Source organism: Staurois parvus, unplaced genomic scaffold (assembly GCF_062004578.1).
Source record: "Staurois parvus isolate SC_StPar_1 unplaced genomic scaffold, SC_StPar_1.0 ptg000689l, whole genome shotgun sequence".
Lineage (NCBI taxonomy): Eukaryota > Metazoa > Chordata > Amphibia > Anura > Ranidae > Staurois > Staurois parvus.
Window position 1 is genome coordinate 2,439,252 of NW_028318485.1, and position 21,652 is coordinate 2,460,903.

Consider the following 21,652-nt stretch of genomic DNA (forward strand, 5'->3'; position numbering starts at 1 on the left):
CCCCTTCATTGGTGTCAGTGGGGGGAATTATGCCCCATTATTGGTATCAGTGGATGAAATAGTGTCTCAAAGGGCTGCAATGAAGCCAGCATAGGGCCACAGTTTGGAGACCACTGGCCTAGGATTGCAAGGCACTCCCATGCTCCCTCCCTAAACTAACAGGCTGACTCCAAACTGCACTGTCCACGGTCAGCTTTTTCCAGAAGTTCAGAGAAGCAGCACTGAGAGAGAGCAGGAGCCAGCAAGATTGAAAGTTGTAAACTGCAAGTGCTGGGGTAAGATTTTTTAACACATGCTCAAAATCCCCCACACACATGCCACAATCTGATTGTACAATCTCCTTTAGATTTACCAACAGCTCTGTAGAGCAAATACCTTCCTGGCCGGATACAGACTGCTTAGGAAAGCCAATAAAAGAGGCCAGAGTTGCTTATAAAACAAAGCAAATTGCACAGAGGTGATATAATCAGATTGTTACATTTATGGGCGTCTTATAAATACAGGTTTGGGTGGAATGTGGATGAGTTACACCCCCGGTCACATCGATTCTGACTTTGAAATTGTGCGACTTCACTGTAAGTCGCACGATTTCAAAGTCGGGATGTCATTGCGATTTGAGGTGCGATTTGCAATACATTTGACACAGATATCTATGCAAATCGCACCAAAAGTAGGGCATGTACTACTTTGGAAATCGGTGCAGCACCACCGATGGGAACCGCATCGATATGACCGCTGTAATTGCAGACTATAAGGTGCGACTTGGCATGCAATTTGGAAATCGCACCCAGTGCGTCCGAGGTCTTAGATCAGCAATGGGCAAACTACGGCCCGGCGGACCTTTTAATCCGGCCCGTGGAGCGTGGCAAACATCGGCTGTCAGAATGTGTCTCACAGTCCGCCCTGAAGACCGGAACGGCGCGGGAACACGGCGAGAGGAACGCGCGGAGCAAAGGTAAGTGAATTGACACAGGGGGGACTTAATATGGGGGATGAATTAATATGGGGAATGAATTATTATAGGGGGGATGAATTACTATAGGGGGGATGAATTACTATATGGGGGATGAATTACTATGGGGGATGAATTACTATAGGGGGGATGAATTACTATATGGGGGATGAATTACTATAAGGGGGGATGAATTACTATATGGGGGATGAATTACTATATGGGGGATGAATTACTATAAGGGGGGATGAATTACTATATGGGGGATGAATTACTATATGGGGGATGAATTACTATGGGGGATGAATTACTATGGGGGATGAATTACTATATGGGGGATGAATTACTATATGGGGGATGAATTACTATAGGGGGGATGAATTACTATATGGGGGATGAATTACTATGGGGGATGAATTACTATATGGGGGATGAATTACTATGGGGGATGAATTACTATATGGGGGATGAATTACTACAGGGGGGATGAATTACTATATGGGGGATGAATTACTATGGGGGATGAATTACTATATGGGGGATGAATTACTACAGGGGGGATGAATTACTATATGGGGGATGAATTACTATGGGGGATGAATTACTATATGGGGGCTGAATTACTATGGGGGATGAATTACTATATGGGGGATGAATTACTATGGGGGATGAATTACTATATGGGGGATGAATTACTATAGGGGGGATGAATTACTATAGGGGGGATGAATTACTATATGGGGGATGAATTACTATGGGGGATGAATTACTATATGGGGGATGAATTACTATATGGGGGATGAATTACTATGGGGGATGAATTACTATATGGGGGATGAATTACTATGGGGGATGAATTACTATATGGGGGATGAATTACTATATGGGGGATGAATTACTATGGGGGATGAATTACTATATGGGGGATGAATTACTATGGGGGATGAATTACTATATGGGGGATGAATTACTATATGGGGGATGAATTACTATGGGGGATGAATTACTATATGGGGGATGAATTACTATGGGGGATGAATTACTATATGGGGGATGAATTACTATGGGGGATGAATTACTATGGGGGATGAATTACTATGGGGGATTAATTACTATGCTTACTATGGGGGAATATTACTATACTTACTATGGATGACACATACACATCATTCATCTACTCTTGGTCCGGCCCCCGGGTCCAATATATGAACCCATTGCGGCCCTCAAGTCAAAAAGTTTGCCCACCCCTGTCTTAGATCCTCTGCAGGTTTTTATTATTGCTGTCCTGGTCTCTACTTGCGAAATGTACTCTCTATTTGTCCTTTTGCCCATTGTGAACGAGACAAAACGGTAAATACAAAATATGTCAGTTGTAACCAGAACAAGAGGGGACGGGGTAACCCCTCACTAGGGACATCTGTTCCAGTGACAACTGTCTAAGAAGGGACTCCCCTTTACTTTTGACAGATCTCCTCTCACATCCTGTTGTGTCTCTGAGACAGGAAGTGAAGGAAAATCTCCTACACAGGACCAGGGGCGGACTGACAACTCATGGGGCCCCCCGGGCAATAGGGGATCATGGGGCCCGTGTCCTTGCCCAAACTCAAAAAAGCCTATGAAAAGGTACCAGGGGCATCTCATGGGGCCCCCTACTGAACCCGGGACCTCGGGCAGTGTCCGAGTTTCCAAATGGTCAGTCTGCCCCTGCTCCGTGCACACGAGCATTTTTTTAAGCTCCTAGAAGCTATGATCAGCATACTTTTTTCTGCTCCTAGAAGAGCGAAATAGTGTTCTCCTCTGTGTCCATGCACACTATTTTAGGCTAGTAGCATTTTTTAAGCTTCAGCGTCTAGGAGCAGAAACATTTTTTTTTAGAGTTTTTTTGAGCGTTTTCAAATGGTCAGTGCGCTTCTGCATGGGACACAGACACTAAAGAGGACCTGACAAGTTTTAACATTTTCCTACTCTATCCAAAATGTAAAAAAAAAAAAGTTTTGATTTTAGATACACTTCAGTTTTCTGGGACTGTTAGGGTTCATGTACACTGCGGATGATAAACTCACATTCAGGAGCTGTTCAGCGTTTTTTCAGCAGCCCCTGAACTCTCCCTAATGTTTTCCTATGTGTCCATGTACACAGAGTCGTTTACAGGAATTTGAGTTTACATTCGTTTTTTTTGAACGCAGAAAACTTGCGTCCAACAGTCGATTTTATCCGAGTTTCAAACGCAAAACTCTTGTATACGTGGCAAATCGCGTTTATAAGCGTTTGCCTCTGAAATTTTTTTTTATAACTCTTCCAGTTCCTGATGCTGTCCAGAGCCTTTTGTCATCATGAAAAATGCATGCAAAGCATTTCAAGGTACTCAGATGGACAAAACACTGAACACAGGATGTTCCTACCAAGCTTGTCACACATTGTAATGACCAATTCACACCTCAGACCTCTCCCACCCTTAGAAACAAAAGATATGTTAATGACCATTCACACCTCAAATTCCTCATGAAGACCCCCTGCCTGGTGACCTTAATGACTCCCTCCACCAGACACCTTTCCCAGCCTTGGAAACAAAAGAAATGGTAATGAGCAACTCACACCTAAGCTAATCTCAACACATACTGCTGCCTCTGCTTCTACTCTCTGTATTTCTCTGAAACAGTCTGAAATAGTTAATAATTTCCTACTTTTCAGTGCATTCTGGGCATTTGGGAGGTTCTCCTGTGCTTATCTAAAAAAATGCTTCTAAACGCAAACGCGCATAAACGCATTATGCAAACGTGGCTAAACAGATGTTTTTTAACCTACGTTTTCCAGCAGTCAGTTTCCATCGTTCAGAAGTGTCCTGTGTACATGAGGCCTTAGCCATCAAAGTGTAAACGATTACGGTACTCCAGGGCCCTTTCACACTGATCAGTTTTTGGTGTTTAAAAAGTGGAACAAAAATGCTTGACAAATGTATCCCTTTTAATCCTATAGAACGATTCACACCAATGTGCCGCAAGGGGTGGTGTGTTTTTAAAAGTCCCGCATGCTGCATTTTTGGTGCATGTTTAAAAGCACACCAAAAATGCACCTCCCTATTGGAATCAGTAGAAATCGCACCAAAAAAACATATAAAATGCACCCGCGGTGCGTTTTTTTTTTCACATGTCCAAGTCTCACACACTTATGCTGGGAGACAGGAAGACAGAAAACGCACCAAAAATGCATTGCAAACATGAAAACACATACTACGGTTTTATGTGCCTCAGTGTGAAAGGGCCCTAAGGGCGATGCCTTTTGAAAAGTGATCTGCTTTTGGATCCCTTTCAAAGGGCACTTGACAGACAGTGAGGAGGTGTTATATCTCTTCCTGAGTGCACAGCGGCTCAATGGTCAGCACTCCCGCCTGGCAGTACTAGGGTTGTTGGTTCAAATCCCAACCACAGCACTACCTGCCCGGAGTTTTCATGTTCTCCCTGTGCCTGTGTGGGTTTTCTCCAGGTACTCTGGTTTCCTCCCACACTCCAAAAAGACATGCTGGTAGGTGAATTGGCTCCTGCCTAAATTGTCCCTAGTATGTGTATGTATGAATGTGAGTTAGGGACCTTAGATTGTACACCCCTTGAGGGTTAGGGACTGATGTGAATGTACAATATATATGTAAAGCACTGCGTAAATTGACGGCACTATATAAGTACCTGAAATAAAAGCTGCACTATGGGCTCTTTCACATGAGGGATGTAAAAACAGGTGGCTGAGCTGTGGTTTTATCCCCTCCCCCCTGGCTGCCCACTGAATCCCAACATTACAGCCTGTCAAAGTTGCCCATTGAGATCAATGGGGCCCCACCGCAACTGCCAGCCAAACGGGCCAGCAATGTAAAATTGGCGTTTGTCAATAAAAAAAAACAAAACACGGGGCATCAGGAGGCGGCTGTAGCGCCTTCACAAGCCACTGCTCTACCACCCTCTAAAAAAAGGATCCACTACGGCAGGGGTGGGCAACTGTGGCCCTCCAGCTGTTGTAGAACTACAAGTCCCATGAGGCATTGCAAAACTGACAGTTACAAGCATGACTCCCAAAGGCAGAGGCATGATGGGACTTGTAGTTCACCAACAGCTGGAGGGCCACAGTTGCCCACCCCTGCACTACAGTACACTTTCAAGGGCGTTAAGCTGTCTGAGAAAAAAACCTGCCACGCTGCAGTTGCACGCATTGAACGTGGTTGTGGCCCATAGACTTGCATGGATCACGTTCAACCTGTCGAATGCAACATGCTGTCTCATTTCTGTCGCTGCCACAAAGCACAGCATTGTAGCCTCAGCATACGTAGCAGCTGAATGTCAGTGTTCAGGGGGTCGGTCAGAGGATAGTAAAACTGTGGCTCAACCGCCTGGTTTTACCACCCCCTGGCTGCTCCTGCCGTTGTTGCTCTGACCTCCTATAGTGAATCCATACACAAGGGTGTTATAGCTCGCTCTCTTCCAGTGCAGTGGAGTGTTAGCTCCGCAGGACAAATCTCAGGTGTTTTACTTACCGCGATGCCGTGAAGGCGCTGGCTGTAGATCTGGGTCTCCCCCATCTTGACACTGTAGATGAAAAAAGAAATATCATGTATGAAACGTTACGCAGCGTCACCACTTCCTGTCACAGCTGAGAGCCCCTGCTGCAGCTTCTTCCTGCCACACGGCTCTTACATGTACTAGACGGGCACCAGGCCTGCCATCTGCAAGTGGAGGAGAAGAACGCACAGAGCAAACATACTAAGTCCCGCCTCATAACTCTAAGCTCCACCCCCATTTTACTTGCATGTTACCATGGCGACTATAAGAACTCCGGCTCTGGAATACTCACGCTAGCCTGCTGAGGAGCTGAGAATAGGAGGGAGATGTACTAAAACAGCTGTACTGGTCACACCTAACTCTCCCACAGCCTAACTCCCTAGTGTTTCCATGGCAACACGCAGCAAAACACAAAGCAGGCCTCCCAGGCGATTTCTGCCTTACACCATGTTGTTGTCACTCTGTACCAAGTTACTAAAAGCATTTTCTAACAGAACTTTAGTAAATCAAGTGTCTGAGCAATGACATCAACAGCATTTGTGTTATCAGCCATTCCGGAGCACGGGCCCTTCCACAGCTCGAAGTCACTCACAGAGGAGAAATACGAATTCACTGCTTGTGTGTGAGAGATAATGTCTATTGTAGTGCCTATGTGGGGTTCCTCCTCATGTCTGCTGTCTCCTAAAGTGTGTCCCCAGTGTCTGACCATTTCCTGAAACATGTCCGCCATGTCCCACAGCATGTCCCAGTGTCTGACCATTTCCTGAAACATGTCCTCTAACTCCTCCACCATGTCCCCAGTGTCTGACCATTTCGTGAAACATGTCCTCTAACTCCTCCACCATGTCCCCAGTGTCTGTCCATTTCCTGTACCATGTCCAACATCTTGTTCAGCATGTCCCCAGTGTCTGACCATTTTCTGAAACATGGCCGCCATGTCCCACAGCATATCCCCAGTGTCTGACCATTTCCTGAAACATGTCCTCTAACTCCTCCACCATGTCCCCAGTGTCTGACCATTTCCTGTACCATGTCCAACATCTCGTTCAGCATGTCCCCAGTGTCTGTCCATTTCCTGTACCATGTCCAACATCTTGTTCAGCATGTCCCCAGTGTCTGACCATTTCCTGAAACATGTCCTCTAACTCCTCCAGCATGTCCCCAGTGTCTGACCATTTCCTGAAACATGTCCGCCATGTCCCACAGCATGTTCCCAATGTCTGACCATTTCCTGGAACATGTCCTGTAACTCCATCACCATGTCCCCAGTGTCTGACCATTTCCTGTACCATGTCCAACATCTCCTCCAGCATGTCCCCAATGTCTGACCATTTCCTGAAACATGTCCTCTAACTCCTCCGCCATGTCCCCAGTGTCTGACCATTTCCTGGAACATGTCCTCTAACTTCTCCACCATGTCCCCAGTGTCTGACCATTTCCTGTACCATGTCCAACATCTCCTCCGCCATGTCCCCAGTGTCTGACCATTTCCTGAAACGTCCTCTAACTCCTCCACCATGTCCCCAGTGTCTGACCATTTCCTGAAACGTCCTCTAACTCCTCCACCATGTCCCCAGTGTCTGACCATTTCCTGAAACGTCCTCTAACTCCTCCACCATGTCCCCAGTGTCTGACCATTTCCTGAAACATGTCCTCTAACTCCTCCACCATGTCCCCAGTGTCTGACCATTTCCTGAAACGTCCTCTAACTCCTCCACCATGTCCCCAGTGTCTGACCATTTCCTGAAACGTCCTCTAACTCCTCCACCATGTCCCCAGTGTCTGACCATTTCCTGAAACGTCCTCTAACTCCTCCACCATGTCCCCAGTGTCTGACCATTTCCTGAAACATGTAGGGGTAGAAATCCTACAAAACAGTTTAACTGGGAAAGGTTTACTTTATTGTGCTCAATGTGTTAAACTAAAAACTCTGAGGGTCTAGGGGTGGCTTGTAAATGACAGGCTAGGCTAACAGGAAAAGGGGCATAATGACAAAGAGGACCACTCCCGCTGGACTGAGAATCAGCCAGCCCTAGGACATGGAGAGGGCAAGTAGTGTTTGGGATTTATTTATTTTTTTACAGGGGGGATCTAACAATAAAAAAAGTTATATTTTTATGGTGCTTTCCACTTTCAGAAGAAAACTTCTGAAAAATACCTAAATCTTCTTTGCCAGTGGTATTCCCCTCCCCCATCGCAGACCTCAGCGCTTTTTCGAAACTCAGCCTGATTTTCGAATGCAGTAGTTTATAATTACAGAAACCACATCGCTCAGATCACCTGCCTGTCCTTGGGCTCGGAGAAACACATTAACCTCTGCTGAGCACAATGTCAGCCAAGTCGCTGGGCAGGGATCATACACAAATGATTCTTTAGAAATGAAGCGATGTATAAAGCTGAACTCCAGGTGGGTATAAAAAAACATACGTGGGCGGCACAGTGGCTAAGTGGTTAGCACTTCCGCCTGGCAGTACTAGGGTCCCAACCACAGCACCACCTGCCTGGAGTTTGCATGTTCTCCCTGTGCCTGCGTGGGTTTCCTCCGGGTACTCTGGTTTCCTCCCTCACTCCAAAGACATGCTGGTAGGCTCCTGCCTAAATTGTCCCTAGTATGTGTATGTATGAATGTGAGTTAGGGACCTTAGATTGTACACCCCTTGAGGGTTAGGGACTGATGTGAATGTACAAGGGCGGACTGACCATTTGGAATCTCAGGCACAGACAGACGGGCTGGACTGAGTATTTCAAAAACGGCTGATCTACTGGGATTTTCACACACAACCATCTCTAGGGTTTACAGAGAATGGTCTGAAAAAGAGAAAATATCCAGTGAGTGGCAGCTGTGTGGGCAAAAATGCCTTGTTGGTGTCAGAGGTCAGAGGAGAATGGGTAGACTGGTTACTTTGACATTCATATGGTAGGGCCAGAATTTGGTATAAACAACATGAAAGCATGGATCCATCTTGCCCAGGGGCGGACTGACCATTTGGAAACTCAGGCACTGCCCGAGGGCCCGGGGTCAGTAGGGGGCCCCATGAGATGCCCCTAGTACTTTTCATAGGCTTGTTTGAGTTTGGGCAAGGACACAGGGGCCTCATGATCACCTATTGCCCGGGGGCCCCATGAGTTGTCAGTCCGCTCCTGCTTTCAATTGTATCTAATTAGGCAGGCCCTCGCACTGCATAGTTGAAGGTACATCTAAAGGAAATTGGGCTGAAACTGGACAGAAAATTGTATAGTGTATGGCCAGCCTTAGCCACCAGGGTCATCAGTTGCCTTCTACAGATATCCCTCCAAGCTCTTCCTAGTGAGGGAGATGAAGACTCACACCACCTCTTGGACAACTTGGGCTCTCTCCCACAACGTCCTCCCGACACTATCCTGTGAGCTCTCTCCTGACCCTCTGGATTCTTGGGTTGCTTTATGAAGAGGTCCTCCAGCCAAGCCTAGCAGGGACCTTGACGTCTTCAAGCTGGCTTCCTTCCTTGGTTTCTGCCCAGGATGACAAGGCCTCTCAACATGGGTCTCCTCCAGCAGGCTAGACTCAGAAACACTGCCCTACACCCACATGCTGCAAGCTGTCCAAATTATTTATTGATTCTCCCCCACTTTCTGGGCACCCCGCCCCAGGGATTGGCTGAAGTTCCATAAATGTTCAAGCTTTAGCCTCTGAACCTCCCTCCCACTATATTTTATAAATTACTAGAAAACAGGGGAAAGTAGCAGAGCAGCATCCCATGAAACCCTGAGCAGCCCCTCTCTATTGGTCCTTGAACCTTAAGGGTACCATCAATAATCACACTGTTTAATAGTCCAGATACGGTTTTATTCCAGTAAGTCACCGGTCACACCACTGCGATTTAAGATCATGCGATTTGTGTGCAATTTCAGCATGATTTTAGTTGTGATTTCTGAAGATTTTATTGCTACTTGTGAAGTTTTTCAATGATTTCTTGCAATTTGCAGTGCGCTTTCCATTATATTCTATGTATGTGAAATCGCAACAAAACTGTAGAAAAAGTCATACAAGAACTACTTTAGAAATCACGCTGCAGCAAATGGCACGTTAAGACACTGACCTTCACATTCATTAGATGCAATTTCAGGTGCAATTTCAATTTTCAAATTGCACCTGAAATTGCACCTGTATGACCGAGCACCGAGAGTCAAAGGGACAAAAGGAGTAGACATCATGTTTCGGGGACCCAAAAATACCCCCTTCTTCAGGCCTTGCAATCAGAAACAATGTGTAAGAACTGATAATTAACTGGAACTTAAGTAATGTTTTATCCAGTGTGATAATCTGCAGAAATCTCGTCAGTTCCCTTCTATTGTCTGTTGCCCATTACTGGAATAAAATGATATCTGGACTACTGAGCAGTGGTGTGGCATTTCAGTGCTTACGTAGGCCATGCACCGAACAAATACTGTCCAGTTCCTGATGAATCAGCTGAAATTTGCTCTCTAGGTGGCTCTGTTGACATCCTCCCGCCGGATGCCCTCCCGCCTGACGTCCTCCCACCTGACATCCTCCCGCCTGACATTCTCCCACCTATGTCCTCCCGCCTAACATCCTCCCGCCGGATGCCCACCTGCCTGACATCCTCCTGCCTGACGTCCTCCCACCTGACATCCTCCCGCCTGACATTCTCCTACCTATGTCCTCCCGCCTAACATCCTCCCGCCAAATGCCCTCTCACCTGACATCCTCCCGCCTGACGTCCTCCCGCCTGACATCCTCCCACCTGACATCCTCCCGCCTGACATCCTCCCGCTGGATGCCCTCCCGCCTGAAATCCTCCCGCCTGAAATCCTCCCGCCGGATGCCCTCCCGCCTGACATCCTCCTGCCGGATGCCCTCCCGCCTGACGTCCTCCCGCCTGACATCTTTAGATAGAAAATTGAAGCAGCATGCCTGCTGTTGGAAATCCCGGGGCCTTGTACAGCCTACCTGAAAATATCAAGTTAATGATACCTCCATTGAACAAGACCCATTCAGATGAATAGCACTTCTCTACAAGTGCCCCACAACCGTGTGGTAATCATGCAGTTTTAGTGCTCTACTGCAGGGTTAAAGCTATATGCCTCCTCACCGCCTGTCAAATGCTCTCTGAAGAGCGATCCAAATACTGACTGCTCTTCAGACAGCAAAACACATTTTAACGGCTCCTTAATTTTTTTCAAACTGTTTTCTTAGAATTTTACAGTTTTTTTTAGATTTTTTTATATTTGTTTATATTCTGTTTACAATTTATATCTGCCCTGTTCGGGGCTTTTGGTGAAATATCAGAGGTCTCACATTTGAGACAGAGAAAGTGACCGAGGGCATAGATTCATCAGTCCCTTTCTCTGCAGCCTCAGCTGCACTGAACAGTAAATGAATAGGAAACGCTCAGAGGCTTTCTGGTCATTCATAAACTGAAGTATAGTAAACACAGCGATGAATGGACACAGGAGTGATCAGTACTGATCGCTCACTGTATTCATTTAGGAAAGGAAGGGGCCACTAAATAGGATTTAATCACCGCCGCCTCCGCTCTCCATCCTGAAACAATCCCCCTGTGTGCCTGCAGCAGCTGCCAGCGGGAGAGGAGAGAAGCTTGCAGTGCTGCGGGGGAGGGGGGGGGACACAAGGGGGCCCGGACATGGGGGGTGCAGATACTAATCCTACTGCAGTGCAGCCAGAGGGAGATAAAGGGGGAGAAGCCGGAAATGCTGCAGTGGGAGCTACATGAGCCAGCAATAAGGCAGGTCAGCTGGCCCTCCTGCTTGGCTGCTGCCTGGGCCCGACTTTTGAAGTGATGGAGCCGGGGCCCAGTACAGGTGGGCCAGCCGTACTCCCTTATCAGTGGCCCTGTGAAGGGGCCAGGCGAAAAATTATCCACAGACAGAACAGAACCCGCAAGCCAGTTTGATGCAGGCAGCGTTCAAGTAACAACACAGTTTCCTGCACCTAATTTGAAAAGCTAGCCCTGCGATTCCAGAATGCAAACCCATTCATGTTCTGCATCTGGGAAAATCAATGTGTGATTGTCAAACTTGCAAATGTTTTAGTCGACAAATCATCATTGTTTACAGAACGATCTTTCGTATGTAAGACTGACCGACAACTCGTATGTGGGCATGCCGCCTACAGCTGGTCCCGGTTATATTAGTCAGTGCCGCCAGTCAGCGCATCAGTCAGTGTCGCCCATCAGTGCCGCCTACAAGTGTACATCATTGCTGCATATCAGTGAAGCATCATCAGTGCCTCCTCATCAATGCCCACCAGGGCCACCTCATCAGTGCAGCCTATCAGTGGCCATCAGTGCTGCCTATCCATGCCACCTCATCAGTGCCCAACAGTGCTGCCTATCAGTGCCCAACAGTGCTGCCTATCAGTGCCCATCAGTGCTGCCTATCCATACCACCTCATCAGTGCCCAACAGTGCTGCCTATCAGTGTCCATCAGTGCCGCCTATAAGTGTACATCATTGCTGCATATCAGTGAAGCATCATCAGTGCCTCCTCATCAATGCCCACCAGTGCCACCTCATCAGTGCAGCCTATCAGTGGCCATCAGTGCTGCCTATCCATGCCACCTCATCAGTGGCCATCAGTGCTGCCTATCCATGCCACCTCATCAGTGCCCAACAGTGCTGCCTATCAGTGCCCAACAGTGCTGCCTATCAGTGGCCATCAGTGCTGCCTATCCTTGCCACCTCATCAGTGCCCAACAGCGCTGCCTATCAGTGGCCATCAGTTCTGCCTATCCATGCCACCTCATCAGTGCCCAACAGTGCTGCCTATCAGTGCCCAACAGTGCTGCCTATCAGTGCTGCCTATCAGTGGCCATCAGTGCTTCCTATCCATGCCACTTCATCAGTGCCCAACAGTGCTGCCTATCAGTGCCCATCAGTGCTGCCTATCAGTGCCCATCAGTGCTGCCTATCAGTGCCCAACAGTGTTGCCTATCAGTGCCCATCAGTGCTGCCTATCAGTGCCCATCATTGCTGCCTATCCATGCCACCTCATCAGTGCCCATCAGTGCTGCCTATCAGTGCCCATCAATGCTGCCTATCCATGCCACCTCATCAGTGCCCAACAGTGCTGCCTATCAGTGCCCATCAGTGCTGCCTATCAGTGCCCATCAGTGCTGCCTATCAGTGCAGCCTCCTCAACGCACATCAGCGAAGAAGAAAAATGACCTGTTTGCAAAATTTATAATAGAAACAAAGAAAAACATTTTTTTTGCTCTTTTCTTGTTTATAGCGCAAATAATAAAACACCCAGCGACGATTAGATACCACCAAAAGAAAGCTGTATTTGTGTGAAAAGGTACAGTGTTGCATGACCGCGCAATTGTCGTTCAAAGTGCGACAGCACTGAAATCTGAAAATTGGCCTGGCCAGGAAGGGGGTATAAGTGCCCGGTAGGCAAGGGGTTAATTAGTGTTTTTATTGTACATGTAGTGAAAAAAAAAACTAGAAAAACGATACTTGGAGCGTTTTAGTAGCCTTTCGAGTTTTTGTTTTCTGCTAGAAAAACGCTCCAAAAAGCTCTAAAAAAAAATGTTTCTGCTCCTAGACTCTGAAGCTCAAAAAATGCTACTAGCCTAAAATAGTGTGCATGGACACAGAGGAGAACACTATTTCGCTCTTCTAGGAGCAGAAAAAAGTATGCTGATCATAGCTTCTAGGAGCTTCAAAAAATGCTCGTGTGCATGGAGCAGGGGCGGACTGACCATTTGGAACCTCGGGCACTGCCCGAGGGCCCAGGGTCAGTAGGGGGCCCCATGAAATGCCCCTGGTACCTTTTTCATAGGCTTTTTTGACTTTGGGCAAGGACACAAGGGCCCCATGATCCCCTATTGCCCGGGGGCCCCATGAGTTGTCAGTCCGCCCTGGTATGGGGCCTTATTCAGCACACACATTTTCTGCTCGTGTCAGGCAGTGCATGGGTTAACAGCACGCTGCACATGACTGCCTTGTGTCCCTGCATGGTCCATATCCCCCAGGAATGCGTGACATGCAGAACATGTGACAGGGCCCACACAGGCAGCCAGCACATAGACATCATGTACCTGCCAACCTGACTCCCTCCTGAGTCTCCGGCTATACCCGGCCCAAAGGAATGACTTACCTGGAGGCCGGCAGCCAATGCTGCACAATCCGGTCCTAAATTACAGCACTTTACATACCGTTCTTTTCAACAATCCTGGCCCCATGAGCTTACAATCTAAGCTCCCTATCTTGCATATACTAGGGCCAATTTAGACAGGGGGCAATTACCCTACCAGCATGTCTTTGGAGCGTAGGAGGAAACCCATGCAAACTCCATGCAGACAGTGTTCTGGTCTGGATTCTACTCAAGGACACCTGAAGTGCTCGGCACTAAGTCACTGGGCTTAGTCACTAAGTCACTGGGAGGAAACCCATGCAAACTCCATGCAGACAGTGTTCAGTGTTCTGGTCTGGATTCTACTCAAGGACACCAGAAGTGCTCGGCACTAAGTCACTGGGAGGAAACCCATGCAAACTCCATGCAGACAGTGTTCAGTGTTCTGGTCTGGATTCTACTCAAGGACACCAGAAGTGCTCGGCACTAAGTCACTGGGAGGAAACCCATGCAAACTCCATGCAGACAGTGTTCTGGTCTGGATTCTACTCAAGGACACCAGAAGTGCTTGGCACTAAGTCACTGGGCTGCCCAGCACTAACTAAAGAGTATCAGCTTCAGCAAGATTTCAAAAAGCGATAAAGGTGGAAATTCATTGCCGCATCAATCCCCGCCCTGTGCCCCCCTTCCGCACCACCGTCCTGAAAAATCCAGCATGTGCGTCCTTGAGACACCAGTCTCTGCCAGATATTTGGTAGCAGCCGTAGACCAGTGGGGCACCTGTGTACACACGGGGATTTCTGTGCACGGCTCAGGCGTGGTCCCTGACATCACAGAATATGATTTAATTTTTCCCCCTTCAGGGCCCCGATGCAAGCAACCATGGAGGGCCCTACTGACCCTCAGCCAGTTCTCTTCCCTCCAAGCCCTTTGTGACCCTAGTAGTTCCGCCACTGGTGTCAGTAGTTTTATATTCTTGGTATTTTAATTTTTTATTATTTTTTTCCATTTTTAATTTTTTTTACTATATATATATATATATTGGCAGGCAGGCATCATTTAATTTTTTATTTACTATATATACAGTGAGGAACAGAAGTATTTGAACACCCTGAGATTTTGCAAGTTCTCCCACTTAGAAATCATGGAGGGGTCTGAAATTCACATTGTAGGTGCATTCCCACTCTGAGACAGAATTTAAAAAAAAATTCAGGAAATCACATTGTATGATTTTTAAGGGCTCGTTCACACGGCTGTTTTACCAACGCTTGCCAAACGCCCCTATAGCGTTTGGCAAGCGTTGGTCCGGCGTTTGCGGAGCGTTTTTTAACACCGCATGCGCGGTTTAGCGGGGGTTGCTAGGTGTTTGCCGAGCGTTAAAAATGCCCCACAAATGCCTATAATACAGTTTGAATGGTGTTACCGCTCCGCAAACACCCCGCAACCGCACCGCAAACTCCGGCCGGGCGTTTGCGGAGCGGCACCATAGACTAGAATAGGAGGCTTCAACGCCTCCTGACTCGACCAGAGGCGTCTGTTTTGCCACGACATGATGAAAATGCTCCCCTTAGGACAGCACCATGTGCTGTAATGTGCAGAATTGGCAGAGGCGTTTGGGAAGCGGTAAAAACGCTTCCCAAACGCCTCTCTGCCGCCTGCACACAACTCTAGTGTGAATGTAGCCTCAAGAATGTATTTGTCTGGCACTGCTGAACATAAGTATTTGAACACCTGAGAAAATCAGTGTTAATATTTGGTACAGAAGCCTTTGTTTGCAATTACAGAGGTCAGACGTTTCCTGTAGTTCCTGACCAGGTTTGCACTGCAACAGGGATTTTGGCCCACTCCTCCACACAGATCTCCTCTAGATCTGTCAGGTTTCGGGGCTGTCGCTGAGCAACACGGAGTTTCAGCTCCCTCCAAAGATGTTCTATTGGATTTAGGTCTGGAGACTGGCTAGGCCACTCCAGAACCTTGATATGCTTCTTACGGAGCCAATCCTTGGTTATCCTGGCTGTGTGCTTCGGGTCGTTGTCATGTTGGAAGACCCAGCCACGACCCATCTTCAATGCTCTGACTGAGGGAAGGAGGTTGTTGCTCAAAATCTCACACTAAATGGCCCCATTCATCCTCTCCTTAATACAGTGCAGTCGTCCTGTCCCCTTCACAGAAAATCACCCTCAAAGCATGATGTTACCACCCCCATGCTTCACAGTAGGGATGGTGTTCTTGGGATGCAACTAATCCTTCTGTTTCCTCCAAACACGACGAGTGAAGTTTAGACCAAAAAGTTCTACTTTGGTCTCATCTGACCACATGACTTTCTCCCATGCCTCCTCTGGATCATCCAGATGGTCATTGGCAAACTTCAGACAGGCCTGGACATGTGATGACTTGGGCAGGGGAACCTTCCGTGCAATGCATGATTTGAAACCATGACGGCGTAGTGTTCTACCGACAGAGACCTTTGAAACTGTGGTCCCAGCTCTCTTCATGTCATTGACCAGCTCCTCCCTTGTAGTTCTGGGCTGATTCCTCACCTTTCTTATCATCAGTGATACCCCACGAGGTGAGATCTTGCATGGAGCCCCAGTCCGAGGGAGACTTACAGTCATCTTTAGCCTCTTCCATTTTCTAACAATTGCTCCAACAGTTGATCTGTTTTCACCAAGCTGCTTGGCAATTGCGCCGTAGCCCTTTCCAGCCTTGTGGAGGTCCACAATAAGGTCTCTGGTGTCTTTTGACAGCTCTTTAGTCTTGCCCATGGTAGTAGTTGGCGTCTGACTGACTGTGGGGTGGACAGGTGTCTTTAAAGAGCTCAGACAGGTGCTACTAAGTTAGATTAATGAGTGGAGTAGAGGTGGACTTTTTAAAGGCACAGTAACAGGTCTTTGAGAGCCAGAATTCTTGCTGTTTCTTAGGTGTTCAAATACTTATGTTCAGCAGTGCAAGACAAATAAATTCTTTAAAAATCATACAATGTGATTTCCTGAATTTTTAAATTCTGTCTCTCAGAGTGGGAATGCACCTACAATGTGAATGTCAGACCCCTCCATGATTTCTAAGTGGGAGAACTTGCAAAATCGCAGGGTGTTCAAATACTTCTGTTCCTCACTGTATGTGTATATATATATATATTGGCAGGCAGGCATCAAAAACGCACAGGAACACACTAAAAACGCATAAAACCTGCACATGTAGAAACATATATATATCTACATGTGCAGGTTTTATGTGTTTTTAGTGTGTTCTGGTGTGTTTTTGATGCCTGCCATTTTTCCCCTCTCTCGTTCTTACATTTAAATAAGGACATGTACGTTCCAGTGCACTTTTGGTGCGTTCCGGTGTGTTGCTGATGCGTTTTACTGTGTTCCAATACAGTTCTGTGCAGGAAAAATGCAGCCTGTTCTACTTTTTTTTCTGCAAGCGGAACACACTGAAACTACAAGCACTGATGTGAACTATGACACTGACAACCATATCACCTACTTTCTGTGCATTTTGGATGCAGAAAAAAAGTAACTGAAATGCATGTAGTGTGAACTGGCCCTAAAAGAGATTGTCAGAGGCTACAGGCATGATAACTAGGGCCTTCAGGGCCCCTGATGCAAGCAACCATGGAGGGCCCTCCTGACCCTCGGCCAGTGCCCTTCCCTCTGAGCCCAGTGGCAGAACGCCAGGGCCGGGTTGCAAGTGCGACCTTTGTGTCCCTAGTAGTTCCGCCACTGGTGTCAGTAGTTTTTTTATTTTTGGTATTTAATTTTTTTATTTTCTTTTTGCCATTTTTAATTTTTTTTACCATATATATATATATATATATATATTATACAGGGTTTATATAGCACCAACAGTTTGCTCAGCGCTTTATAATATAAAGGGAGAAAATACAGCAACAATACAGTTCAATACAAGAGGGTTAGGAGGGCCTGATCCTGGGAGCTTACAATCTAAGAGATTATGTGTGTGTGTATATATATATATATATATATATAGATAGATAATTAAAAAAAATTTTTTAGGAGCCCCATTGGGGGACTTTGATGAGATATCAGCAGTCTAAACAGACCTCTGATATTCCACCTCTGAGACAGAGAAAGAGGATTAAGGGCACAGCCCTCAATCTCTATCTCTGTGGCCTCAGCAGCACTTAGTGAATGGACAAGAGGAGCTATGTACAGAGCTTCCTGGTTATTCGCAAACCGAAACATAGTAAACACAGTTTACTATGTTTCATTTATGGATGGACAGAGTCAGTGATTGGTACGGATCACTGACTCTCCATTCACACATTTACTTGCCCCTTGCTCCTTGTGCTATACACTCTCCCTAACAAGTGAGGTCTCTTTCCCTAACTTATGGTCCCTGTCTCTGTCCCTAACTCTCCAAGTGACCCCGAATGACTCCCGTACCCTGATTTATAAGGTCCAACACCAAGATGGCCGCTGAAGGCCACCAGAAGTTGCAGCATTCAATAAGACAGCTGGTTCCTCTGAGACACCAATGGAGCACATAAAGGGACAATTCCCCTAACAGACTCCACTCCATCTGTATAAAGACACTGTCAGGGCTCCGGGAATGACCAGAGGTGTGTGGACTGACACAGGGAAACAGAGACTTCAGGTATAGCGTGTAAATAAGATAATTTATTAAGGACAACACAAACAAACGCAGTGCAACAAACCAAACCCAAAACTAACACAAATACATACAACAAGGTGAAACAAACCCAAACCTAAACTGATATATGGAACACAACATAGTCAGGCGGGCCGGGTCGGTAGCTAACGGACAAACAGGGTACCAGGAGCGAACGGAAGAGTGGTCAGGAATAGCCGAGGTCAGGACAGGCGGAGTTCGTTCAGAGTCAGGATCAAAGCAGGAAGCAGACAGGATGCAGGTACAGGGGCTCATGGGAAACATACACCAAGGCACTGATCACAGGGATCACAGGGATCAGGGAAACATACACCAAGGCACTAAATACACCTCCTGCAATCAGCCTCAGGTGATGGCCTGATTGCAGGAGTGAGATTCTGGCTGCTGAGAGCACTCGTTGGCCAGCCCACAAGGCAGGTGAGTCCCACCACCATTGGCGAGTCCATTCCTGACAGACACAGTGCCACCTACTGGACGGAGGGGGAACCTGCTCCTTCTGTATAATGGCATAGTGCCACCTACTAGATGGAGGAGGAACCTGAACCTGCACCCTGGCCATCGATGGGAACAAGCCTCTTCTGCTTCTTGTATAGTAGGATGTTATTGCTGTCTGTGACCCACTTGAGGAGAAGTCAGGTCCATCTCCAATGACCATTTGGCCAAGAAGGAAGGATAAACCCCCTCCAGAGGGTTAGAACTGGAAAAAAACAGGGGTTCTAACTCTTACCAACTGAAAGAAAAACAATTTGGCCTGGAGTTTACAAGCAATGGTCTTATCTGTCTGCGACTTATCACTACAGGCCATAAAATGTCACCTTTGTATGCATAATGGTAATACATAGTATGTGTAAACACAAAGGGTTGAAAGACGTAAAGCCTCCACCTATACATTCCACGCCACAAGCCCTCCAGGCAGAGGTTTCCTTGTATCCGCCCCGGCCATTGGACACATGTACATCTCCCTCCCTTGGTCTATGGTATGTAAACGAGCTTGTTGTGTGACCTTTGCTCAAATACAAGAACATCCCAGACACACAATGCTGGTTTTCAGAGGTGGACATTGTAATCAGGCCAAATACATGAGGGATCCGGACATGGGCACTTACAGCAGGACGAAGGTAGAATGACAAACGCTTTAGTCGCCACGCACGCTGGACGAAAGTAGAATGACGAACGCTTTAGGCGCCACGCACGCTGGACGAAGGTAGAATGGCGAACGCTTTAGGCGCCACGCACGCAGGACGAAGGTAGAATGACGAACGCTTTAGGCGCCACGCACGCTGGACGAAGGTAGAATGGCGAACGCTTTAGGCGCCACGCACGTAGGACGAAGGTAGAATGGCGAACGCTTTAGGCGCCACGCATGTAGGACGAAGGTAGAATGGCGAACGCTTTAGGCGCCACGCACGCAGGACGAAGGTAGAATGGCGAACGCTTTAGGCGCCACGCACGCAGGACAAAGGTAGAATGGCAAACGCTTTAGGCGCCACGCACGCAGGACGAAGGTAGAATGGCAAACGCTTTAGGCGCCACGCACGCAGGACGAAGGTAGAATGGCAAACGCTTTAGGCGCCACGCACGCAGGACGAAGGTAGAATGGCAAACGCTTTAGGCGCCACGCACGCAGGACGAAGGTAGAATGGCAAACGCTTTAGGCGCCACGCACGCAGGACGAAGGTAGAATGGCAAACGCTTTAGGCGCCACGCACGCTGGACGAAGGTAGAATGACAAACGCTTTGGGCCCCACGCACGCTGGACGAAGGTAGAATGGCAAACGCTTTAGGCGCCACGCACGCTGGACGAAGGTAGAATGACAAACGCTTTGGGCCCCACGCACGCTGGACGAAGGTATAATGACAAACGCTTTAGGCGCCACGCACACTGGACGAAAGTAGAATGACAAACGCTTTAGGCGCCACGCACGCTGGCCGAAAGTAGAATGACAAACGCTTTAGGCGCCACGCACGCTGGACGAAAGTAGAATGACAAACGCTTTAGGCGCCACGCACGCTGGACGAAAGTAGAATGACAAACGCTTTAGGCGCCACGCACGCTGGCCGAAAGTAGAATGACAAACGCTTTAGGCGCCACGCACGCTGGACATTGGCAGAAAAAAAAAACCTTGGCTCTTGTAAATGCATGTAACAGGTATAGGTGCATTTTGGCTCATCAAGCACTTGAGTGTAAATTCAGTTAATTAGCCAGAACAATAATTTATTCTGACTATTGAAATTAATTAATTAAATTTCAAGTGCTAAACGTGCCTATCGCTTAGGTGTGTTCAGATGTATCTTTTCACGTGCTGACGGGCATCGATCGCGTTTTCTGCTACTGGACGCTCTAGATGTGTTTTTTTTTTTGTTTTTTTTTGCTCCTTGACACCCCTGTCTCTAAACTCCTTTAAATGCCTATGTGTGCATGGACACAGGCCAATGTTACGGGGGGGGGGGGGGGTTTAGAGGCAGAAAATGGCAGTAAGAGCAGGATCATAAACGTCCAGTGTACATGAGGCCTTCTAAATAGTACATGCATGCATACTTGAAAATCTGTGTTAGCGTTTGTGTTTTCCATTTTTTATATGATATATGTCATTGTGTATAGTATGGTCCACTGATTTCCTAAGCTTTGGGTTGGGTGCACACCACACCGCACGACGCAGCAACACTGCATTTTGCATTATATATTGCATTGTAGTGCTTGCTTTTTCCTTCTCATTCTACTCAAAGGGGGAGCACTGGAGATTTGGCACCCCAGAGAGGCCAGTACACTGCCACCAGAAGATTACCCCAGATCTCACCAGTCAATCATCAGGTCCGTATACCCTGATGCCATTTTTCCATTGGCTGACAAACCCTCTAACAGGCACACACCACCCACCTCCATCTGTCACAGTTTAGGTTTATTATTTATTTCAGGTACTTCTATAGCGCCGTCACTTTATGCAGCACTTTACATATATATTGTACATTCACATCAGTCCCTAACCCTCAAGGGGCGTACAGTCTAAGGTCTCTAACTTTCAGACATACTACAGATGATGGTCAAAGACTGAAGACATACTACAGATGATGGTCAAAGACTTCAGACATACTACAGATGATGGTCACAGACCTCAGACATACTACATATGATGGTAAGAGTCCTCAGACATACTACAGATGATGGTCACGGACCTCAGACATACTACATATGATAGTAAGAGACCTCAAACATACTACAGATGATGGCAAGAGACCTCAGACATACTACAGATGATGGTCATAGACTGCAGACATACTACAGATGATGGTCAGAGTCTTCAGTCATACTACAGATGATGGTCACGGATCTCAGACATACTATAGTAAATGGTCAGAGACCTCACACATACTACAGATGATAGTAAAAGACCTCAGACATACT

The 21,652-nt window shown here is 47.2% G+C and overlaps 1 protein-coding gene across 1 annotated transcript in view; it reads right to left on the reverse strand.

Moving 5' to 3' along the window:
• The window catches only part of PALM3 (paralemmin 3), a 74,029-nt gene that overhangs the window by 23,085 nt on the left and 29,292 nt on the right, over positions 1 to 21,652 (reverse strand). Inside the window, exon 2 of the mRNA XM_089652650.1 lies at positions 5,472 to 5,523. Coding sequence (XP_089508776.1) covers positions 5,472 to 5,516 — 45 coding nt within the window. The 5' untranslated portion in view covers positions 5,517 to 5,523. The remainder of the gene's footprint in view (positions 1 to 5,471; positions 5,524 to 21,652) is intronic.